The following is a 24,491-nucleotide window of genomic DNA, read 5'->3' on the forward strand; positions in this document are numbered from 1 at the left end:
GGTGCTGGAGCTCATTCCAGCTATCTTCGGGCAGTCGGCAGGGGACACCCTGAACTGGTTGCCAACCAGTCGCAGGGCACAGGACAGAGAATTCTCCCGCTCATTCACACTTGGGGGACAATTTGGATCGGCCATTTCTTCGTTTAAAGTCATGATCACAGCCTCAGTTAGCTCATTCCTCAAGTACTAATAAACGTATTTTTTCATCTTTTTGGGGGTTTATGTTTTTGTTTGAACTATATTTGAAACCGGCCTTTTTCTTACTTTTACCATTTTCTGGCTACACTAATAACAAAATTTATAAGGGTAAACATGGAATCACTACCTTGTCATTTTTAACTCCAAGTAGTAACATCGCCCGGGTATCAGAAGGTTTTGGGGACAAAGTGCGCTGCAACGGGCTTTAGCAGGCGTACTCGATGGGTCCACTGCCAAGGTCCGGCTCATCTTTGAAGAGCAGGACGAAGCTTCACACGGATCATGACAATCATCTGATGAAAGTTCTATATCTAAGTCAGATCAGGAGCTCGCAGTGTCCATGACAACCAGTACTAGGAAAAGGATGGGCTCCACCAGGTTGCACTTGCCCAAGAAACAACACAGAAAAGGGTTCCCTGATGACCCAGATGGTTAAGGGGATCAGTGAACCGTGAGAGTTTAACTTTGAAAAAAACAAATTCACAGTGTATCGCAAAGGTTATTGTAAAATTAATAACTATCATGTTTGTTTCTTTGTTCGTTTACTCATACATTTCTTTTGATTTTAGGGCTTCAGCCATTTTATTCTTAAGTTGATGATCTTGCAGCTGCTGCAATAAATTAAAAAGCTTATTTTTGACAGAATGTAGTCAGTAGTGTAACTCAGTTACATTTTCAAGATATCTACGGAGATGCTGCACAGTAAACAGGCAAGGCAAGTCAAGTCAAATTTATTTGTATTGCATTTCATCACAGAGGTGTCTCAAAAGGCTGCACAAGCCCACTGTTAACAGGTCGTCACAAACTCCCCTGATTTTAAGCCTTCAGTATTTAAGGGCAAGGAAAAACACAAGTATGATAAATTGACAATTGTTTTGAAGTGATCACCACACATGCGGTAACTTCTCTTCTAGGACAACCACGCAGCAATGCATGTGGACACCACTCAACAACAAATTCTAAACATTAACAACAAATGAACGTGTACAAAAGCCAAACACTGTGATGACAATGTTTTGGGGAACACTAAGAAACTACACAAATGGAAGACTTTTGCTTTATTATCAGTAAGTGTTAAGATTTTAGAGAAAATATCATGTCACATCTCAAAACTCTAAACTAAGGAAGTATTTTATTTGTTTTTCCAATGCTTTCTTTTGGCGGCACATTTTAGAAAACTGTGATGAACTCTTAAAGTTGGGTCATTTTTATAAGGGAACTAAGTCAAAAAGGTGTTCATAGTTATGATCTGATCGTCCAGACGGAAACATAATGACATTAATAACACTATCCTTATTCCACATGACCTACACTCTTGCCTTCATATGCAAAAAACCCTCAACTCGACTACCTATCAAACAAATACACCAACCCACATATCAGCGCACCCTACCTACCTACCTAACTACCTACCTACCTACCTACTTAACTGCCTACCTCCAGTGACTAGCATTCTGTAGGAGTACAAACCATTTGAATATCATAAATAATTAATGCTCTATTAGAAGCTTCTGCTTTCTTAGGAACCTTGAAGTCAGCATATTTCATTTTGTAATATTGGCCAGATCTGTGTCTTGCCCAAATCTATGCTCTCACAGTAGTTCCTTCAACCTCATGATGAACCTCATGTAAAGGGTGTGAATACTAATGACAATGCTATGTCTCAGTTTCTCTTTTCTAAGAAAATTGAAAAAAAAAAATCCGTTTTTTTTCTGTCAATGTTGGATGTTGAGTGTTCATTGATAGGAAATAAAATAACATTTTGACAAATGGCTGAAAAATTAAAATTTCAAGGCGTCCAAATACTTATTGTACCCACTGTACGTGCAGTACGTACCTCCCTATTTACTTACAAATAGTACGAATCGGATTTATTCTATTTGCAATCTGATTCATGTTTGGAATCTATGTAGTGTACTGTAAATATACTCTTAAACATAAGATAAATTTTAATTTTGTCTTGTATTTGTACATGTCCTATAAAAACAAATGAATGGAAGTGGAATGGATTATGTAAATACTAATTTCAAAATTGAATCAACATTTCAGTATTTTTAACTTAAAAAAGAATTTTGCCATCCAACTGCAGAAAGATTTCTACAGCATCGACAGCAATTAAAGAGAAAACGCCCAAAAACCGTCTTGGTTGGAGATTCTTCACTCTATGGGAGAAAGATAAAAATATCTTCATCAATAACACATTTTTTCATAATATAATTTATTTGGCATACACTTATCTTTAATTTAAAACAACCGGCATACGTGAGTCACTCATTATAATGACGATATGTCACGATTGCCATGGCGCCCAATTGGCACCGCCTGTGTGGCGCCAGCTGCGACTCATTGACAGATTGGCTTTCCGTCTATTTTAGTTCAGTGCTCTCATTTTTCCTGGGTCAGTCAGTCAACGAACCTCTGCCCCGCAAGACGTGGGTTTTCGACTCTGTCCTGTTTCCTGTTAGTATTTCCTGTACGGTAGTGTTCCCGTTTATTTTTATCCTGTTTAACATCGGTTTTCAGTTTTGTTCCCGTCTATTTTTGTCCTGCTTTATTTCGATATCCTGTTTCATTATCAATCCTGTCTGTCTCTTCCTGTCCTGTATCGACCCCATCCGTCAGATATCTATTTGGACAATTGGTATCGATCTTGTCGGCCTCTGGCTTCCTATCATTTCACGCATGACTCCCCATTTCCCGTAAAATAAAAGGCTTGTGTGAGAAACGTCACGTGTTTGGGTCCTGATCTAGTTCCGGTTCATGACACGATAATATTGCTTTGTAGTCATAAGACATTTCTTGTCATTCAGAAACGCTACCAATAGGTTGTAAAGGTAGAAAAAAAGTCTCATCCTGGTTTATTTTCTTTCTTTTGAAAAAAGGGATAAGTAAATAAATGTGATTGTATTGTTTTTAAAAATGCATTTAAAAAAGACCCTTTTGTGAAATTCATAGTAAAATTCATAGAGTTAATGCTTTTTTCCCCAAAAAATGTGCAACGATTGTATTCTCCCCACCCCTATCCCACGATTTACCAATCAAATGTGGAACATATGCAGGGTTGGGTAGAGTTACTTTAACTGGATTACTTTCAATTACTTTTGGATTACTCCAATACCAAATATGCTAATAAAAGACAAAATAAACTAAATATGAATAAAATGATGACTCACAACACGTGGTAAGCTTTCTCTCCTGGCTTTGATCTCTTTGATCTCCGGCAAAACTAACATAAAATGCGACGGAAACAAAATGAAAATAAATCCAAGCAGCTTGCCAACATCATTTTTGCCGTTCCATGTGTTCCGTTACACCCCAAGCCTGCAAAAAATGTTGTAATTTTATTCATATTTAGTTTATTTTGTCTTTTATTAGCATATTTGGTATTGGAGTAATCCAAAAGTAACTGAAAGTAATCAAGTTAAAGTAACACTACCCAACCCTGAACATATGTGACCAAAGCCTACTTAATGTCAATGGTCCAACTGTCTGCACGCAATAATCAAAGAAATTCTTCAACTAGACAGTGAGACAGTAAAAAACCCTGTTCAGGACGGGTAAGTGCTTGATATGCATGCATGACAAGTGGCTCCTTGTCGGAATGTTTTTATGGAGGTAGGTCTGAAAAACGTGAACTAAAGTAATTCCATTAAGTTTTTTTTCCCATTATGTTTGGTGAATATGGCTGCGCCCACTCAATGTTATGAGTTCTTGATTTTTTTTCCCTCCAGGAGCTGGGACACACTCGCTTTAATACAACCAGTGTATACACCTCTCACCTCTGACACTGAGCATAGTGGAACATTCAGTCGCATAGCCTTAAAAAAAAAGACCCCTTTGTGAAATTCAATTTAAAATTCAAAGAGTTAATGCTATTTTCCCCCAAAATAAACAACAATGGTATTCTCCTCTGAAAAGATGCAATCTTATCTCAATTATGCAAACTAGATTTGATTTATTATTTCAAAGAATAAAAATGTACAATGTTAACCAAATTGACAGTGTTGTAATTTAAACTGCGGTGTGCCCAATTCAAATATCTGAAAAAACAAGATTTTTAAAAAAAAAACCTGCATGTTTAAATCATGCTTATAGGGTACCAAATCATATCCGTGATCGGATACAATTTTGGGCTGAATATTGTAATTGGATTAGAAGTTAAAATACATTGGGACATCCTAATTGGAAATCACTTTAAAATACACCTCTGGAGCAACCTGTTGATGTATTGATGTGTTACTTGAGCATAGATCGGAAATGTAAATACAAAATGTTCTCGCTTGTGGATTTAACTGCCAATTCACCAAAACAGGCTAATTATTTTATTTGCCAATACTGCGTTCAGGGAAAATGTGATTTCATAGGTTTATTAATTGTGTTTAATCTCAATAGTTCAGGGCAGGTGTTGGTATCATCTTGTTGTCAAGCATTCCCATTCACCACTTAGTCTCTGTTAGTGTGACAATAAATTGCTAGAGTTAAGAACCCTCGATTCTCCAATCCAACGAGGAACAAATGAGACCAAAGCCTACCCAATGTCAATGGTCCAGCTTTCTGCGTGCAATAATCAAAACAAATCTGTGTTCTCATTTGCCCGCGTCCCTGTGTTCTAGACGCATTATTTTTGCTGGGGACGCATCGTGTCAAATCAAAGTGCGTCCCCGGGATGGAACTTTTTCGACACGAAATCTTCATTATCATTTTTTAACAAAGATTTACCGCACTCCAAACTTTTCGTGAGGCAGATCCGCCATTGTTGTTTTGGTCTCACGGTTCGAGTTTTCGTCTGCACGCCGATCTCCAGTTCGAGTTGTGTAGTGAAAGTCCGTTTTTTTTAGAGAACCGGCTTTTTCGGCTTAACTCATTAAAGAGAGCCGGCTCTCAAACGGCTCATTTGCTTTGATGCATTAAATTACGAATGCTTATGTTGTATAAAGAAGTTAAGAAAAAGAAGTATAAAAGGAGAAAATTAAAAAAGACAGGTTTGTGGTGATCCCTTTTAATCAGTATATTACCAACAATAATTTAATGCAGAAAATGAATTAACAATTTGAATAAATAAAATGTATTATTCTACTTAATTATATTTGCATGTATTTTTTTCCTTCTACAGTGAACGTCCAAGCGACTTCATTTTTGAACTTTTTTTAATAATAAACCTCATTCATGTCGAGCAACTCAGTGTCTCACAACAAAATGTTCATTAACAATATATATGATATAAAGAAAAATATGTACAATATAACATGTTAAACTACATAAATAAACATGTTTGAAAAAAAAATAATATTTTTTATGTATTTTGTAAGGAAAATTGGACAGTTTATAAGGGCATGGAGCACACTAAATTTTGGGGACCCATAGATCTCTGTTGGGACCCATAGATTTTTGAGCATGCGAGTCCCCGGGACCCATCACTTTTCAGAGGTAAAATGAACACTGAAATCTGCAACTAAAGTTTTAAGGAAGTGGGTTTTTTCCCAGTATGTTTGATGAATATGGCTGTGGTCACTAGATGTTATGGGGTCTTGTTTTTTTTTATTTTTCCAGTAGCTGTGACAAGCTTGCTTTAAAACAACCAGTGTATACATCTCTCACCTCTGACACTGAGTATGGTGGAACATTCAGTTCGACCCAGGGCGTTCTCTGCCGTGACCGTGTACTTTCCCATATCGCTCGGCCCAACGTTGAGGATCAGCATGGAGCAAACTCCGCATGTGTTTGAGATGTAATAGTTGGTGTTGGTGTTCAGGCAGACGTGATCTCTGTACCACGTGATTCGAGGTTTGGGGTTTCCTGTCACTGCGCAGCTCATGTAACATTCATAACCTTTTGGTGCAGCATGAAGCTTTAGCGGTACGATGAAGTCCGGAGGACATCGCAGGTCACGTTCTTCTCTGTTCGGTAAGATCAGCGAAAGCTTTTCTGCAAAGATAACGTTTTGTGTGTGATTACATTATTTGTTATGGTAATAGGGAATGAGTAGGAGTGATCCTCAAAATTCACGAGATGATATTTCATATTTCATTCTGGGGTATTTACTCTTTTAGCACAACATTTGTTAAACAAGAATCTGTCACTTTAAAGATTATTGTACATGCATGTATGCTAATTATATTAAATAACATATTTATTTTTCCTGCCATCTCTTTCCATTGAAACAGGTAGACAATCATGGTTGTCGATTAAGCAGTCAAAGACTTTTGCATATTTGTTTGAATCATAAAAAATATTTGTTTTTGATGGGGTGTTTTTTGGTAAAAACATCAATGAAAAAAAATCATATTCATTAAAAAAATATATATCTATAGATGACATAAAGAGGACGTAAAGCACTTTCCTTTTTCAGATACACTTAGCTGTATAAGTCAAAAATCATTCATTTAAAAGCATGCAGAAAACAACATATTGTACACACACACGTATATACAGTGGAACCTCGGTTTTCGAACGCCTCTCAGTTCGAACAAATCGGTTCTCGACCAAAAATTTTGAGAAATTTTTGCTTTGCTTTTCGTTCAAAAAAATCAGAGTTCGAACGCCGGTACGCTAGGGGCGATGCTGAGCGGCGTACGGGTGTAGATTGCCCCCACCCCTCGTGAAGAACTGTTGTCACGTGAGCGCACACTTCTTTTTGCTTTTGTTTTGAATATCGGTGAACGAAGTGTTTTAACCCCTAATTAGATAGATAGATAGATAGATACTTTATTCATCCCCGAAGAAGTTCGGTGCAAGCAGCAAAGTTGCTACAGGTGAAAAAAGAAGAGTAGTGCGCACAACTATTGCATCTAAGAAAGAAATAATAGCAAAATATGAAGAAGGTGTGCGAGTTTCCGATCTTGCTATACATACAGCATGGCTTCTGCTGAGCACCACAAAGGTAAGAAATCCTATTCATAATTCTTTTCTTTATCCTTTGACCGCTCACCGCTTGTTTTGGAGACCCGGGTGCTAAATGACGTGTAAACGACTTCATTTTTTAATTTTTACACGTTCATGTTAGCGTAATCTTTCGTGAGGAAGATTACGCTAACGCGAACGTACGATTAGCTTCATGTTTACGTTCTTGCTAAATATTCAGGGTGTTGGAACGGATTAAAATGATTTTACATTACTTTTAATGGGGAAAACGATTTTCCGTGATCGACCAAATCGGTTTTCGAACAGGGTTCTGGAACGGATTATGGTCGAGAACCGAGGTTCCACTGTATATATATATATATATATATATATATATATATATATATATATATATATAAGTATTAAGGCTAATATATTTGAACTGTAAAATTAACCGGTACACCCCAATCTATAGATTGTTTGTTTGTTTTTATGTGAAAACCCAGCAGTTTCCTTAAGGTTAGTTAGTTAGGCTGCTTCCTATTTAACTATATCAAATATGTGAGAGTTTGCTGCAAAAGCATTTAGCTACTAGTTGATTCATGTTTCTGTATGACACAAACCTTTTTTTCTCCCCACGGCCCAGACTGGTGATTCAGAAGGTGCAGACACACCCATGTCGTTCTTGGCATAGACCCGAAAATGGTATTCCCTCCCGGGCATGATATTGCAAACAGTGAACTTGTTATTGAATAGTCTGTGGGCCACCGTGGTCCATGTGTGTTTGGTCGAGTCCAGTTTAGAAATTGTGTAATGAAGCCGGTCGTCAAGCTTCTCATCAGGAGAAGGTTGCCAAGTCACTTGCACTGTACCGGGCACGTTTTCCTCAAGTTCCACTAGTCCAGGCGGCTTGGGATCATCTGCAGGGACAGGTAAACATATTGACTCAAATTGATGTTCAATAAAAGAGCTGTCTCCGTGATTTTATACTGCATGATTATTTCTACCTGTGACTCTAACTTCTGTACTGAAACTCTCTTGTCCTGCCAAATTTTTTACCAAAATGGAGTAGATTCCAGAATCTGATCGCTCTGACGAAGGGATCAACATCTGTGAAGCACCGTCCGTGTTACTCACGGTGACTCGCTTTGGCACCGGCCCGTTGTCCTTGAGCCACATGATATCCGGTGGTGGGGAGGCCTTTAAAAATCACCGTTAGTTATAGCATAGCATAGATTTTCTAAGTCCAAGACTAATTAAAAGATTGACTCCCACCTCAAAACCCATGGTCACCCTGACAGAGTTTCCTGCCCTCACGACCAGGAAGGTTTTCATTTTTTTGTTTGTGAACTTTGGTCTCACTAAAAGAGAAAAAATATACAAGCATAGGCTTTTGTTAACAAAATCAGTAATTCTCAACCTTTTCTAGTAGCTAAATAAATAATATTTGTTATTCTGTTTTTGAGACAATAAAAACGGGTTATAGTTTATTGGTGTCTGTGATATAAAAATGGGGGATGATAAGTAAATAATGTATTTTGTTTTTACTATCCAACACCTACCTGTGGATGCCAGGATTGTTTATTATTTTGACAATTATTGTGCACAGTTGTTTGTTACTTTGGCTCAATGTTCGTTGTTTTGATTTTTTTGCATTGTTTACATCATTTTCACTAGTGGCCAATCATGTTGCTGTTTTATATTTTAACACCCACTCAAATCAGATCTGCTTTTGTAACCTAGGGGATTTAATCAATTTGAAGGGCCGCTTATCCTCAGTAGGGCCGCGGGGGGGCTGGAGCCCATCCCTGAAGTAGTTGCCGCAGGGCACACAGGGGCCGAAAACTCACTCGCTCATTCACACCTAGGGATAATTTCAACCGGCCAATCAACCTGACATGCATGTTTTTGGAATGTGGAAGGAAACTGGAGTGCCTGGAGGAAACCCATGCAGGCATGCGTAGAACATGCAAACTCCACACAGAGAGGCTGCGGTAACGATGGTCCTGCCAACCATTGGGCTGTGCGCTATCCACCCAGTTCGTGCAGCCCATTCATTTTTTAAAATTCAGATTTTATTCAAAGTACTCCCAATTCATCCAAAAAAAGATTTAATTTTACTAATTTAATATAAATTATTTTTATTTTTTATCTCACATACCCGTTGGAGTTCCTTCACCTACCCTCACTTTAAAACCACTGCAATAAATGTTCCAACATAGTAGATAGCTAGAGCTACAATAACTACAATATAATAACATTAATAATGAAAAATAATTATAGATGTTAATAGTTTCCGTGTGATATGCCTGTCAGTTGAAAAATGTGACAATTCTTTAAAAAAATAATGGTTAAGATGCAACAATCTTTATAAATTTGTATGATTCAAAATTGTGATTTATATGCAAATGAAGAGCAAAAGAGTACCAAGAGGCGGCATTGCAAGGACATAGTTAGGCAGTTCTTCAATTTGGCCCTCTCCTCCGTCATTTGTAGCGATGATTCTGACCCAGTACATGTCCATTGCCCTCAAGCTTTTAACAGTGTATGTGGTGGTAATGGTGAAGTTTCGAGACCATTCAAGGCACTTTGCGTTACGGATCTCCACAAAATATCCTTTTGCTTCATCCTGTACATCGGGTTTGTCCTCGGGTTTGGTCCAGGTCAAGACAAAGTGATTGTAAGATGTTTCTGTTACTTTTAGGCCAATTACTTTACCAGGCGGCTCTAAAGGGGGACAAGAAACATGTCATGTAGGTGTCAAAAAAATGAAAAACATAAGTTTATAGATTGAATTCAGTCTTACTTTTTGGGTCTCTCGCGAAAACAAAGTCAGACGGGTTGCTGAAATCCCCTGGACCAGAAAGGTTCACAGCCGAAACTCTGAATTCATATTCCAAACCTGTTGCAACATCCTTTACTGCACATTTCTTCTCTGAAAATGCAAAATGATCACGATAAGCTTCCCAACAACTTTCAAAATAATAAAAAGTGGAAATCAACCTTTTATTGGCTCAGTTGAAGCATTTACTGCAGTCCAGAGATTGCTGCCCTTTTTGCGTTTTTCCACAATGTAGCCAATAATTTGCGAGCCTCCTGTTTTACTTGGCGCCGTCCAAGCAAGGTTGATGCAATCGTCAAAGGCACTGACCACCTTTGGAGGGGAAGGGGCACTCGGAAAAGCTTCAAGAAGTTTGCAAAAGAACAGAGACATGCCGTTAATAACATGCTTAGACCACAAAATAATGCACTTTACATTTTTTTTGTTAGATATGTCATCATCCATTCATCAATACATTAATTCAATTTCAATTAATCCAATAAAAAATCATAAACAGGTCATCTTCAGTCGACTTTGACTAATACTGTAGATTGCCCGATTTTATACTACTCTCATTTGTAAAAAAAAAATTAAAATTAACTTTCAGCGGTCAGGTAGGAGAAAACGAAAGAGCCTCTTGTAATAAACCTTAAAGGCAGCAGATGGTGGTGATGTACCGTTATTCAAAAACGCTTGCAGTGATCTGCTCCTCCTGTGTAGTTTCCATTTTTTCTCTTTTCCTGGAACTTGCCCAAGCTCGTTTTGATTATTTTTCTACAATTTTGATAGTTGTTTGGAAACGTATCTTTTAACTATTGATAAGTGCCTTTAATCAACCTCCATTACATAAACGATTTAACAATTGGTAAGTGCCAAACGCCAAATAAATAAATAAATACAAAAAAACAAACACATTAAAAAAATAAAATAAAGCTTCAACTCTTCAGTAGAAAAATTTGATTAATGCAAACGTTTTTTTTTCACAGTATTTTTAACGTGATTGTTGACTAAAAAAATGCTCAAAATAGGCAAACTGTTCTGGTATAATATCAACCACAGTAATGCTACTACATCTACTACAACAACTCCTACTTTTAATACTACCTAGAGGTAAGATCGGGCATAAAAAAATCTGACCTTATCTAGGCTCGGCGGTATTAAAGCACAAACTAGGCAAAACCCGAATAATTAACTTAGTTTAAGGGACCTTGCTCGAATCAAACCTGAATCTTCGTTATTATCTTTGTGAGGACTCGAGAGGAGGAGGATTTTTTTTCCCCCAGAATTTCAGGCCAGGCTCGGCCCATGATCTTACCTCTACTACTATTGATAGTATTTTACTTCTGGAACAAATAAAGAAATACTTTTTACTACAATTGTTTTCCTATTTGACTAAAGGAACTCAATTGTGGAAAATACTAATTAGAGTGATATCAATTTAGTTATCTTTTCTCCATTTCAATTAAATACATTTTAGGAAAAAACTGTTAGTATAGTTTAGTGCAATATAGTATGTAATACAGTACAGTAAATACTAAAAATTAGCTAAATATTCTGCTACAGAGACACTATTTCTTTTAGCAGTGGCCAGAAATACGGCATTTATGTACAGTCCGCACACCATCAGGGTTGGGTAGGGTTATTTTGATTGGATTGCTTTCAAATACTTTTGGATTACTCCAATACCAAATATGCTAATAAAAGACAAAAGAAACTAAATATGAATAAAATTATGACTCACAACACGTGGTAAGCTTTCTCTCCTGGCTTTGTTCTCTTTTATCTCCGGCAAAACTAACATAAAATGCGACAGAAACAAAATGAAAATAAATCCAAACAGCTTGCCAACATCATTTTTGCCGTTCCATGTATTCCAAGCCTGCACAAAATTTAGCAATTTTATTTATATTTAGTTTCTTTTGTCTTTTATCAGCATATTTGTTATTGAAGTAATCCAAAAGTAATTGAAAGTAATCCAAAAGTAATTGAAAGTAATCCAGTTAAAGTAACCCTACCCAACCCTGCACACCATATATGCCATTTTGAAAGTTTGCCATCCCATGAATTCTCACCCAGTATGCCAGCCTGCAGGTCTTCTGTCTCCATCACTTCACTCAAACCCTCTGAGGTCAAAGCTCTGATTCTGTAGCAGTACTTGCGTCCCCGGTCCACGTCCGTATCGCGGTAGAAGGGCACACCCGGAATCTCCCCAATTTTCTTCCAAGTGTTTCTTCCAATCTGTTGTCGCTCCATGATGTAATTTATCACAGGCGAGCCGCCGTCATCCTTTGGAGGCCGCCACTTGAATTCAATGCATGTGGCTGAACTAAGTGTTATCTCTGCTGGGCCCAGCGGTGTGGTGGGTTTGTCTGAAACAAACCGAATGGCGTGTTATTTGAAGCGTTTCTTTAAGGCGCCAGTCCGGATAAAAAAGATTGATGCGCTTGTGTACCATGTTTGACTGGACCATTAGCTCACCTAGCACAATAAGCTGTGTGATTGCCTCAGCGGTGCCATGCTCATTTTTGAGTTTGATCTTGATTTCTCCCGAATCCCTTCTCTGGCATCTGCTGAGCACCAGGCGGCTCTGATTGGTCGATTTCTCTACTCTGGTGCTGCTGTCATCATCGTGGAGCTCTTCTTCCTCTTTGTACCACTGAATCTTGATGGGCTCAAAACCAAGAAAATTGAGTTTAAAGAGTGCATTATGGCCCACTTTGATTCTCAAGGGCTCTGTGAATACACTGAGGTCTTCTGGATTAAACCTCGGGGGATCTGAAAGGGGACATTTGAATTTGTGTGAGTTATGCATGCTGCTATTGTTGATCTGATGAGTTTTCAAACCTTTGACGTTGACCACCGCTTCTGTCTTGCGATTGTCCGCTTCAAATCGATATTTCCCGGAGTGCTCTTCCAGGCATCTCATGATAAGTAATTTATGAATTGCACCATCTTTGGATACCATAAATGTGTTATCAGTGATGATCTGAATGGAAAAGTGAATATAAAATATTTTTCTCTCAGAATTAGGCCAAGACAATTTCTTAACAGCTATATATATATATATATATATATAATTTGTGTTTTAACAACATGTTTTGTTCATATTCAAAACTGCGAATGCTCATGTGTCTTGTATATGAATATTCAAAATAGTTTTTACGACTACTCAGGCCATCTCAGTGAGGCCAGCAGTATTTCTGGTGAATGAATGAATGGATGGATGGATGGATGGACACAGGGTGGCTGGGTTGATAACAAAAAAAAAAGTTGAGATGCTATAGGAATGTGGTTGAATAGATGAATGAATGCCAAGTGGGTGGATGGATTGATGCTGGGTAGATGGATAGACAGAAAGAAGGATAGATGGATGGATGGACAGATGATTACTGGAAAAGCTGAATGGACGTCAGCAGTATTTCTGGTTACATTTTGTTAGTTTCAATTTCACTCAGCAATGAATGGATGGATGCCAGGTGGATGGAAAAATGACAGATGCCAGGTGAATTAGTGGGTGCCTTGTGGATGTATAAATGGATATCAGGTGGATGGAAGGATGAATGTACATCAGTTTCAATTATGCTCAGCAATGAATTAATTAATGGATGAATGTGTGGAGGCTAGATGGATGGATGGCTGGATGGATGTAAGTTGCATGGATGGATTGTTGGATTGATGAATGGATGTCAAGTGGATGGAAGGAGAGATGGATGCCAGGTGAATGGATGAATCACTGGATAGATATAATGGATGTCAGGTGAATAGATAGAAGGATAAATTCCAAATGGATGGATATCAGGTGAATGGGAGGATGTGTGGAAGGACAGATGAATGATTGAATAGAATTAGCACCTCTAAGTCATCACTATTTCAATATAAGGCGAAACACATGATGATGATTTGCTGCAAAAGGCAAATGTCCATCAGTGAATCCGTAGTGCAAATATCGAAACCTCTGCCAAATTATCAAAAGAAATACATCTAAACTTTATGAGGCCAAAAGCAACTTCAAAGACACTGAGCAACACAAAGGGCACCTTGATAATTGTTAATTAATTACATTTTCTATCTTACTTAGTTTTTATGTGAGGACTGATGGTTAATATTTATTCAGAATGATTCAACAAGGTAGGAAAGAGATCACCTTCAACATGCAATATTTACCTTTACCTCTCCATTTGTATCAATTCCAAATGACAACTTTCACAGTATTGAGCAGGAAATCACGTTTAAATTTCGAAAACATTATCAGTTTTATTAACTCGATACCATGCCTGTGCAAATGATAGACTGTGTCAAATTTAACAAAAATAAACTCATTTGAGTTTAAATCACATTTCTGCTAATCACTACTTTTGCAAAGTTACAATTTCATCTCTACCAAACCAACATCCGAGTGGAACGTTGCAGTTGCAATACATGTTGTATCCACTTGCATGAAAGGATTATAAATGGATGACACTCATGGCTCAAGCTAAACAAAGTCTCAAACTCTTGTCGAAATCTATGACTTGATAGTACTTTTTTGCAGCTATGTCCAAATCTCTTTCGGCACTGACTGCACATAGGGAAAGTGCCACACTTGTTTGTCTGAAAATGCATATAAAAATATTTTCATTTTAGCTTTAAATGCATTGACATAACTGATGATGTCACCAAGAGTTTTACCCAGGCAGTTCACAGCCCAAAAGGTTTAGTTTTATAGTGGTGTCAGTTAAAATTGCAAGGTGCAGTATCAACTCCCCGTCTGACAATGCCCTCTTTTTTATCAAATGTATGTAATTCTAAAAGCGGTTTGGTTGCTTTTTCAGTTTTTTTGCTGGCCTTGTGAAAAAAGACTGCTGTTTGCCCAAAGTTGTCTTTAACTCACGGGCCTTTCCTGTTTTTTGTGCGCCGCCGGCAGGGTTGGTTAGGGTTACTTTAACTGGATTACTTTCAATTACTTTTGGATTACTCCAATACCAAATATGCTAATAAAAGACAAAAGAAACTAAATATGATAACAATTACTAAATTTTGTGCAGGCTTGGGGAGTAACGGAATACATGGAACGGCAAAAATGATGTTGGCAAGCTGTTTGGATTTATTTTCATTTTGTTTCCGTCGCATTTTATGTAGTTTTGCCGGAGATCAAAGAGATCAAAGCCAGGAGAGAAAGCTTACCATGTGTTGTGAGTCATAATTTTATTCATATTTAATTTATTTTGTCTTTTATTAGCATATTTGGTATTGGAGTAATCCAAAAGTAATCCAGTTAAAGTAACCCTACCCAACCCTGGCTGCCGGGCAGATATTTACGGTAGCATGGAAGCTTTTGTACAAGGGCTGAAGTTGCGTTCCACATTGTGCCGCTTTTCCGCAGCCACGGTTGCACAGCAAATAAGAGACACACAGTTTTCTTTTAAATTAGTAAAAAATAATTCTCTCTCCCATTCACTACAAAAATTACACTGTTTCTTCCTTTTTCTGCCATGTAAAAACCGATTTGGACTCCTTGGCGACGCTCAAGGTTGAGGCTGTGATTGTCATGCCCACTCACCTCTGCCCCGTATAAAGTCAGAGTTCTTAGATGATTGAACTCAGCAGCAATTTTTATATGTTTTCGTGAGTTTTCTTTTCAATTTTCCATCGCAGTGAATGCAAATTTTGGTTAAAATTTGTATTCACATTTTAGACAAATAGTTCAAGAATTAGTCTATTTTTAGAATGTGACTGAGGTGAGCCTGCCCGCAGGCACCGGGTTGGCGACCCCTGATCTACACAGTATTGCTTGGCATGCACTTTCACCTACCTTAATGTCATGTATTGTACTCGCTAAGACAAAAGGTTATTCAAGATTCAAAACATTTGACCACATGCCTGACCTTTTCGCCATCTCGGAACCAGACTCCGTTGCAATCTTCCTTGCTGAGTTTACAAGTGAGCTCTGCATTCTCGCCGATGATGGCGTTAATGTCAGACAATCCCCAGATGAACTGAACGCCGGGATCTGTTAAATATAAAAAAGTACATCTTAGGAAGGAAACTAGAACATCATTTTCCAAAGTTATGAGCCTGTGGTGTGCCTGACCCCATTTTGACGACTGACAAGTGATTGTAAATTCTTGTCCTTGATCAAGCGTTCATAGCTACTCTAGAGGTCTTAACGAACTGTATGAATATTCTAACAACATCGTTCGTAAAACTAAGTAAATTTTTTTCATATTGAAGAAAATTTGTAGCTAAGTCCAGTATGTTTTGTATTTTTTACTCGTGTACAGCACTTTTTTCTTAACCTGTGGCTGTTTTAAAGAGCTTTATAAGAAGTAGAGTTGGGTAAATTGCTTGGATTTAAACTGTTTTATTCTCATTTGAATATTTACCGATGACTGTGTCTTCGATGAGAGGGCCGATTCTTTTACGCCTCGGTTGAGAAGGAAGACCCTCCACTTCTTCGTTTTCGTTGTCTTCATTGAATAAGCTTTCATCTATAATGATAAAATGTAATATGTTGAACTATATCAGAGTGAAAAGTGTCTGTGCGCGTATGTACTCCAACCAAATTTACATTTTTTCTTTTTCAGTGTAAGCTTCTTATTGATCTCATTTAACTGATCATCACACGTGCCGTCATTTTCTGCAAAGAAAGACAAAACAAAGGTTATGTTCTCTCTCAAGACAAAGCAGTGTCAACGACTAATGTACCGGTAATCACTGCCCATGCGCAGTTTGGTTATAATTTCAGCAGTTTTGGGCAATATACCTCCAAAATGTAAAACCGGTACATCTTTTTGGGGGGAACAATTGGGTTTTTTCTCTTCATTCTCCATTTATTGTCTAAGGAAGTGTTTTTTCAACCACTGTGACACAAGAATTAGTCTAGTGTGCTGCAGGAAATTGCCCTGTTTTAACTTTGCAAAAAAATAATTATTCTATTGTCCAGGATCATCACATTTTTCAGTGATCAGTCTCTGTGTAGTATCTGTGACATTCATCCATATCAGTCGGTGCAGCAGATTAGGATTCTTTTTTCATTCTTAAACAATACGAATGCTAATTATCTTATCCGAATAGCATTTCATTGAAAGATTTAAATCCAAAATTTGCATTCAACAGTCCTTTGTATGAATGTCTTAAGAATGACTTTCCCATACTATAAGCTACCTTGTAGTGCATCTTCTGTTACTTCTTCCAAATTGCTCTCTGCATTGTTGCTCTGTTCTGTTCCCAAACCATCTGTGCAGCAGTAACAAAACAATTATGATTAAGTCATGTTATTGCCGAATAAGGCCAATGTGTGGTCACTATCTAATTACAGGCACAAAAAGCAATACTGTGTCCAGGAATCGTCTTCAGTCATTGAGGAACTTCATAAAACCTAATTATACTTAACTTTGCTTAAATAAAACATTAAATATACATGCTATTTTGTTTGAAACTCTGTATATAATACAGTTTACAATTCTTTAAAAACATAAATAGTACTTTAATTAAATAAATGCGTCAAATTTCCAAAGTAGTCATTCATCTTTATTTATTCATCTACTTAATGAGTACCCTAATTGTAATAACGCAAGATAACAAAGTCTATTTACAAACCCCAATTCTAATTAGGTTTAAATGATGTCCAACAGTTTAAGAATACGAATTATTAACAGGGAATTAGCAGTGTTTTTGTACACATTTCATAATATCTTGAAACATGTTTGTATGTGGGCATCACGGCAGCGCAGTGGTTAGCGCGTGACATCCTGAACCGGTTGCCAGGGCACACAGAGACACACAACTCACTCGCCCATTCACACCTCGGGACAATTTGGACCGGCATGTTTTTGGAATGTGGGAGGAAACCGGAGTGCCTGGAGGAAACCCACATAAGCACGAGGAGAACATGCAAACCCGACAAAAGAAGATTCGATCTCATGACCTCAGAACCGTGCCGCACACACGCTAACCACTGCGCTGCCGTATTGCCCTTTTTAAGAAATCGATAAATATATTTATAATCTAACAAAAAAAAAACAGAAAAAGGTATTTAATGTGATGCAATATCAAAATTTACATTATTTTTAAAGACATAATTGAATATGAATTGAGTTCTTTTTTAGCTGGAAAATCATAACAAAAAAACCCCAAAGTGGCTTTGTTTATTCTTTTAGAAATTGGCACTTTTATGTCAGTGCCAGAACGAATTCTACTTTACTTACCACCCGCCACTTGCTGCATAGATAGTGAGGGTGCATCTGACTTGAGAATGCTGCTGTTACTTGGATGATTTTGATGGTTACCCCCATTATAATGGGTCTGTCCAGTCAGGCTAATGGCTTGTCCATTGTTTTTGTGAGTAGCCATTGCTTTCTGCTCTGAGTTCTCCCCTGCCCCATGTTTTTCTTGGAAGGTCTCCAAAGTCTTCAGCTTTTCTTCCTGTTTTTTCATTTGCTGCTGTTTGACCACTTCCTCTAAGTCGATACCTGCTCCTCCAGTTTTCTTCTTGCCAACTGCTTCAAGGTCAGCTTGAGATATAGACAATGATTAGTGTTCGGATAGAAATGTTGAGGGGTTTGAATGAAGTTACCTTCCACATCTAATGAAGCATTGCATGAGGCATTTCCAGCCACAGCTGAATAGACACCTTTGTCTTGATCCGAGCAGTCTTGGATCAGCAACCTATGGATCATTTTGTGGTCTGACACACTGATTTTATATTTTTCCCCATCCTCCAGCACATTGCCGTTGTTCATCCATGTGATTTTGGGCAACGGTTGGGTCAAAACACATTCAAACAGTGCAGTGTCTTTTTCTTCTGTTACCGCTTCTTGAAGTTTGACAGCAAAGTCAACATTAGGAACTGGAAAAAAAAGAAGCATCTTATTAATGTAGGTTGTTGCGACAAAGCTACAAGTAACACAAACGTGTGTCAACAGTTTGATAGTTACCACAATGACTGCTTCTCGGAGTGGGAAAAAATGGCGACATTAGCCATTTGGGACTGCCAATTATGTTCTAATTTATATTACAGTTGCTCTTTGTGCAATTTACTGTCTGAATTTAGCTTTTCCTGTCTTCAATGATTGGACAAATGTATTAATCCTGCTGTGCCCCCTTTTAATAAGCTCATACATCTCATTTTCCCTATATTTTATATGTTCTTTGATCATTTTGAGCTGTGAACACTGTACATATATTTCTATATAAGAATTTTGTTTTAACTGTAATGCTAAATTGGTCATGTCAATGCGCACAATTAAGCAAGTGTTTTACCAATGAAATCTAGCATGACACCAAATGACATAATTACATTTGTTATCTGAAAATCCACCTCAATTTCTTAACAATGAATTTGTTACCTCAAATGTATTAGGAGAACTGCTACAATACCTGTGAGGTTTTCAGCATCCTTTTCACATCTGCCATTTACAAGTGCATTTTTCTTCAACAAGTCTTCATCAGGAGGACTCATTCCCTTCTGTTATGGCCAAAACACATCATCGTATACTAAAATGAAAATTCCGTATACAATAAAAAACAAACCAATACAGTTTGGTCGAGAAACAGCATTTACATTCACTCATTCATTGCTTATTACAGCTTAAGACATCATTGCTCTTAAGACATCATTGCTGTCTTACCTGATATTTTAGTGCGTGCTGCCTTTTTTCTTCCATTAAGTCCATGTCTCCGCCGAATTGGCCGTAGTCCCTCTGTAAATTGTCCTGGTTTCTCTCGTTTCTTTCGTTGACTTTCTCTTTCTGGTTTTCTTCATAAATACTGTAAGTAATCATTATCATTTAGTACCACTGTCAGGTTATTGCCACAAAAGAGTAAACAAACAAGCTGTGTTAGAGCGGTTTTGGGACTGCTGTCCTTAATTAAAAACTCAATTTACGAGATGTGCAATATTTCCTTTCAAAGATCCAACAGAGCACAAAACACTGGAAGGCTGCAAAATCCTGTCTCCTAATCCAACCGGGCCCTGTTGATTGTTTTGCCTTTTCCAAACCCTCAAGGGGCTCTCGAAGGGATCTTTTTTTCAAGATTTAATCCCAAAAGAATTATACCATGAGGGAGAAATTGAGGTTTCGTGGGTCAAGGTCTACAGCTATACAGATATTTTTCAATGCTTTGACACCAGTCCTTGAACCTTACAAACAAGCCATTGAGGTACTCCCACCTTGAGTTTGTTTTTCGAAGCAACTTTCTGAAATCTGAAGGGTCTGTTACATCTGAGAACGAAAAGAAAAGGAAACAAAATCAGGGATAACCCAGAAAATCTATGGTATATCATATATATACTTTGTACAAAACTTACAGTCTCCCAGGTTTAATGCTACAGAGCAAATCGCTTTTCCATGTTCATTGACTGCAATGCATTTGTATGTGTCAACATCTGCACCCATTACTGCATGAACCTGGTGAACACAAAACATTGATGGCAAAAAGGAAACAGAACTACTTTTCCAGCTTTTATTTTCAAATTTCTAATTTTTTCACCTCCAGTATGTATTCCCCCGTCGATTCATCATACTTAGTCTGATATTTCTTCTTGTCTACGATGCTGCCTCTTACTCTTTTCCATGTCACATCAGGTTTGGGCTCTCCGGTTATCAAAGCCTTGAAAACAGCTGTCATCCCTGAAAGACATGCCGACATTTTGAATATTTCGTTCACACAGTACTGTATATCTGAAGCAGTAGAGATAATTTTGTAAGAACTTATCAAAATAGACCCACCTTCTTGGACATTGACAGGGTTTAACTTTCGTTTGAAATCTGGGACACTTTTCCCCTCTGGTAAGTTCAGTGTATTTTGTGTTATGACCACCCCGGGGATTTTAGATCTTCTTCGGAAGGAAGCTAAACAAAGAAATCATTGAATGGCTACAAAACATTTCAAAGTCCACAAAGAAGACAAAAAACTTGACAATAGTTTATCTTGACTAAGAGACTCATGTTTTTTTCACAACTATATGTGTGTGCAATGAAATTGCCTTTATTGATAGCATAACTCTGACTAATCCATCTAACTGAAAAGTCCTTTTGAATTCATCCGTAGTTTAGTGTTGGTTAGAGTTTGAATATGGTTGAAATACAGCTGTTATTACCACCATTGTAATTTAAGACACTTATCATTTTTTTTCACTGTTTTCTGTTTGATTCAAAATACTATTTTGCCATTTTTCATTAAACTGATTAATAGGAATAACTTATTTTTCTGCTAAAATGGAAAAATATATTTTTATTTATTTGCATTGTGTATTTTATCTATTTTTCTTGAATTTTATTGTTTCTAACTGATTTTATAGTGAGATACTGTGTACAAGTTATGGCAATTGTTAATTTAGTTTTATTGTCATATTATTTTTTCATTATTCCTTTTTATTTCTCAATATCTTAAAGTTATATTAAAACTTAGCAATATTATCTCAAATTGCACACACCAGATAAATATTATTTTATATGAAATGAGAAAAACATATTTAAAGTTATCAAAATAAGAAATTGTATTTGAGAAATAAGAAAAGTATGCTTGAATTATCTCCTGAATATTTTTTTTCAAAATATTGTTTTATCTATTTTACAAACATAACATTTTTTTTTAAATGAAAAACTGCATTGGAGTTTGTTTTAGTCTTTTGGCAGATAATTTAGCTTATTATAAGAATTATTTTTCATTATTATCAAATTTTCCAAACCATGAATCAGTTTTTTTATAGTTAGGCCAGCAGTGGGACTTATATGTGAACATTATTGAAATGATTAACACATAATAATATAATTGAGTTTACATTTTTTATTGCCAATACTGGATATAATTTCTTACATTATTTTCACACTAAACCTAGAGAGGGCGCTCTAGGCCTGTGTTGATCATTCCAACCCTGCCCTGTTGTGGTGGACATTTTTCAAATTGGAAAGAGATAGTGAAGCGATTTATCGTCTTGGAGGAGTTGTTTACTGGTAAAAGTAACACAGAGGATGAATATTTAATGGAATTTAGTGATTTAGAGTGAACATGATGGATTGGTAAGCATTTTTTTACGCTAGAGTTACTTGAATAACTCTTAATATGATACATTGTTCCTGATGTGCGTGTCTAATATATACACACGTATGTGTAACTTTAGTATATGATGTTCTCTATTTTATTTTAATTAATTATTTTAAATTATTTTAATTGCCATTCAAGAAGACATGTATGTTTTTGGTGTTGGATTTCATCAAATAGATTCCCCCCTGGTAGTTTATTGCTGGCTGATGCAACTTATAGTCCGGAGAATACAATAATTCATAAAAAAAAAGATTATCTGCCAATGAAATAATAACAATGATTACATTCATTAGTATTTTCAATTGTTTTGGAATAGGGTCAGCATCGACCAGCTAGTAGAGATGGAAAGCTGCGCCGTTGCCGTCATGGACTTTTTGAACAAACTTCAACATATTAACTATTGTTTTATTTTATTGATGTTCACTATGTTTTGTGTACTGTTCCCTAATGCTAAATCTATTGCACCCTGGTCATCCTGAAAGGGGGATTACCACATGTGAGGCCCCTTCTCAAGGTTTCCTATTTTCCCGCATGTTGGTGTAAGATCAGGGGATGGTGTAATTGTAACCTCTGCATTTCTTTGAGACATTTTTTGATTAAGGGCTATACAAATAAATTTGACATGACTTTACTTGACTTTTCTCAAATGGCATTCTCCATGAAGACGTTTATTCACCAGCATTTTTCTGGTAAACACTAAAATTTTGAAACAATCATGTGAGAATAAAATACCATTGAGTAACAATGAATTGTTGATGGTTATCGTAATTGGGACAGATTCCCAATGGAGTTAAATGAACTCAAGTGTTATTTAGGTTTAGTTTCTTTAATTTTAAATTGTATATAATGGATGATGGGGTAATTATAATCCATAACCCATTCAATGGCTATTGTCAAATTTGTCTTCAAGAGCAATGCTATTCGTGTTCAATTCTGGACCATAATGTTACCTGATTTGTTGCCAGCTTTTTCGTTGAAATGTTGAATGTACTGGTGGACGAGGGAGAAACCTATATGGGATACATTCACACTGTTACATACTTGGAATATGATTACATGCAAACTACTGTGTCTTAACTAGGTGTCTTAAGTGGAAACCAGTCAGGCAAAACATGGAAAATGAGGCAAAAAGAAAATTAAGGCCCTAGGAGTGTTACAATACAGGGCAGTAGGCAGGTAACCATGATCTTAGGATGTTGTCTTCTTATCAGCAGTTATTGCTAAAGCTTGTGTCCAAAAACTCAGTTTAGCTGGCCCAAGCTAGGTCAATGCTTACATGAAGTGGTGCGCAGATGCGTCACATACTGTAGTCTTATGCAGATGGGTGGATAGCCATTTTGGCTTTGTGTTCACTTTGTATTTAATTTACAAATTTCCACATATATTTTCATATATTGGAGCAAATCCTTATCAATAAATGGGGTATAATTTAATGTCTGATAAGGGTCCGGCTCTTCTCTGAAGTGCTAAAGGATGCTTTAAGGCAACACTGGGACCAGATGATGAAGGTTCTGTATCTATGTTAAATCAGGAAGTTTCTCCTGCTACTCATAAACATGGATAAAAATTACTATCTGTATAATGTGGGAGAGCAAATCCCACCCCAAAAATGCCCTGGAGAGGGAAGGGCACTGCCAGACTGTACTTGCCCATGACTCACCAAATAAAATGTTAACCCGACGAGCCAGGCGGTCAAGCGATCCGTGAACCATCAGCAAATCCATCACATTTTGAAAGGCAGTTATGTTCCAAAAACAAAGGATGAACAAATACTTTCAGGACTTACATATTTTGCGTCCTGAGCCTCTTGTACGTTTCGACATTTTGCCTGGATGTTGTTAAACCTGTAAAAATGACCACAAATGTATTCATATGCTCATTTATTGTCACCTGATGGGCCTGTTAAACTTGAAAGCTAAAAATAAAAAACATAGTGAAAAGTAAAATTGAACCTAATGATATAAGATACAGAAGGCAGATAAAACTATGCTCCCAAGATCAATAACTGCATGGTTTATTTAGAACAGAATAAAAACATATACAAAATGCAATTATTTTTCTGTGTTTACAATTACGTTGGCATGATAAGCTCCGCACAATTCATTGTTATGAGCACAATAACACTGAAATATAGTTTAATTGCCATGGTGCAGAAAGTGCTTAAGAACATAGTGTGTTCACTATGTGAGTGCTAATGTGTGGTTCTGCAATAAGCAATAAATACACTGGGTACATATAAAAACTTCTAAACATTATTGAAGCACTCAAATTCAAGAGAAGACAAGTTTACAGTATCACTCATTTAAATGGCTTTAGTAGCACACATTTGTAGCTTTGATCAATCAGGATAATTATGCAAATGCTTATAAGTAGAGGAAAAAACTAGATTAAGAAAAACAATAGTAGTCCTACAAAAAAGTGCTAAAATTTTAAACATGTAGTTCCCGAGGCAAAAACTCCAACATGGGAGGAGTTTGGCTTGGCCACAGAAGGCGACTTTCAAATGGCTTCAAAGAAATACTGGTCCACCATTTGGCATCTTTGGGGAGGAAAGTGGTGTGCCATCAATACTGTCTATGGTGGAGTTGGGGCACTGCTGACCTCG

General features: G+C 37.0%; 1 protein-coding gene across 1 annotated transcript; it reads right to left on the reverse strand.

Moving 5' to 3' along the window:
• Positions 1 to 1,114: 1,114 nt before the first annotated feature.
• On the reverse strand, positions 1,115 to 23,709 carry LOC148368714 (immunoglobulin-like and fibronectin type III domain-containing protein 1). Its single transcript, XM_088329720.1, has 25 exons — positions 23,673 to 23,709; positions 22,837 to 22,896; positions 20,569 to 20,691; positions 20,330 to 20,469; positions 20,148 to 20,247; positions 20,010 to 20,061; positions 19,468 to 19,606; positions 19,217 to 19,304; positions 18,414 to 18,686; positions 18,046 to 18,351; positions 17,003 to 17,074; positions 16,407 to 16,475; positions 16,222 to 16,326; positions 15,724 to 15,848; positions 12,704 to 12,845; positions 12,338 to 12,634; positions 11,932 to 12,228; positions 10,042 to 10,221; positions 9,845 to 9,973; positions 9,466 to 9,765; positions 8,314 to 8,399; positions 8,046 to 8,238; positions 7,662 to 7,958; positions 5,797 to 6,123; positions 1,115 to 2,360 (listed from the first exon to the last, which is right to left on the reverse strand). Exons 1-25 carry the CDS (start codon positions 23,707 to 23,709, stop codon positions 2,356 to 2,358), a joined length of 3,942 nt encoding a protein of 1,313 aa, XP_088185846.1. The 3' UTR covers positions 1,115 to 2,355.
• Between the last annotated feature and the right edge of the window lie 782 nt (positions 23,710 to 24,491).

This window comes from Urocampus carinirostris, chromosome 3, assembly GCF_059441175.1.
Source record: "Urocampus carinirostris isolate Australia breed hairy pipefish chromosome 3, RoL_Ucar_1.0, whole genome shotgun sequence".
In the NCBI taxonomy this organism is placed as follows: Eukaryota; Metazoa; Chordata; class Actinopteri; order Syngnathiformes; family Syngnathidae; genus Urocampus; species Urocampus carinirostris.

Bases quoted from the DNA above. Each gene is read 5' to 3' on its own strand.
- LOC148368714 (XM_088329720.1), bottom strand. From the start codon at position 23,709: ATGTCGAAACGTACAAGAGGCTCAGGACGCAAAATAT. The intron at 19,305-19,467 runs GTAAGACAGCAA...TGGCCATAACAG, and splicing joins AGCACGCACTAAAATATCAG to AAGGGAATGAGTCCTCCTGA. The intron at 10,222-11,931 runs GTGAGAATTCAT...AACTTCTTGAAG, and splicing joins CCTGCAGGCTGGCATACTGG to CTTTTCCGAGTGCCCCTTCC.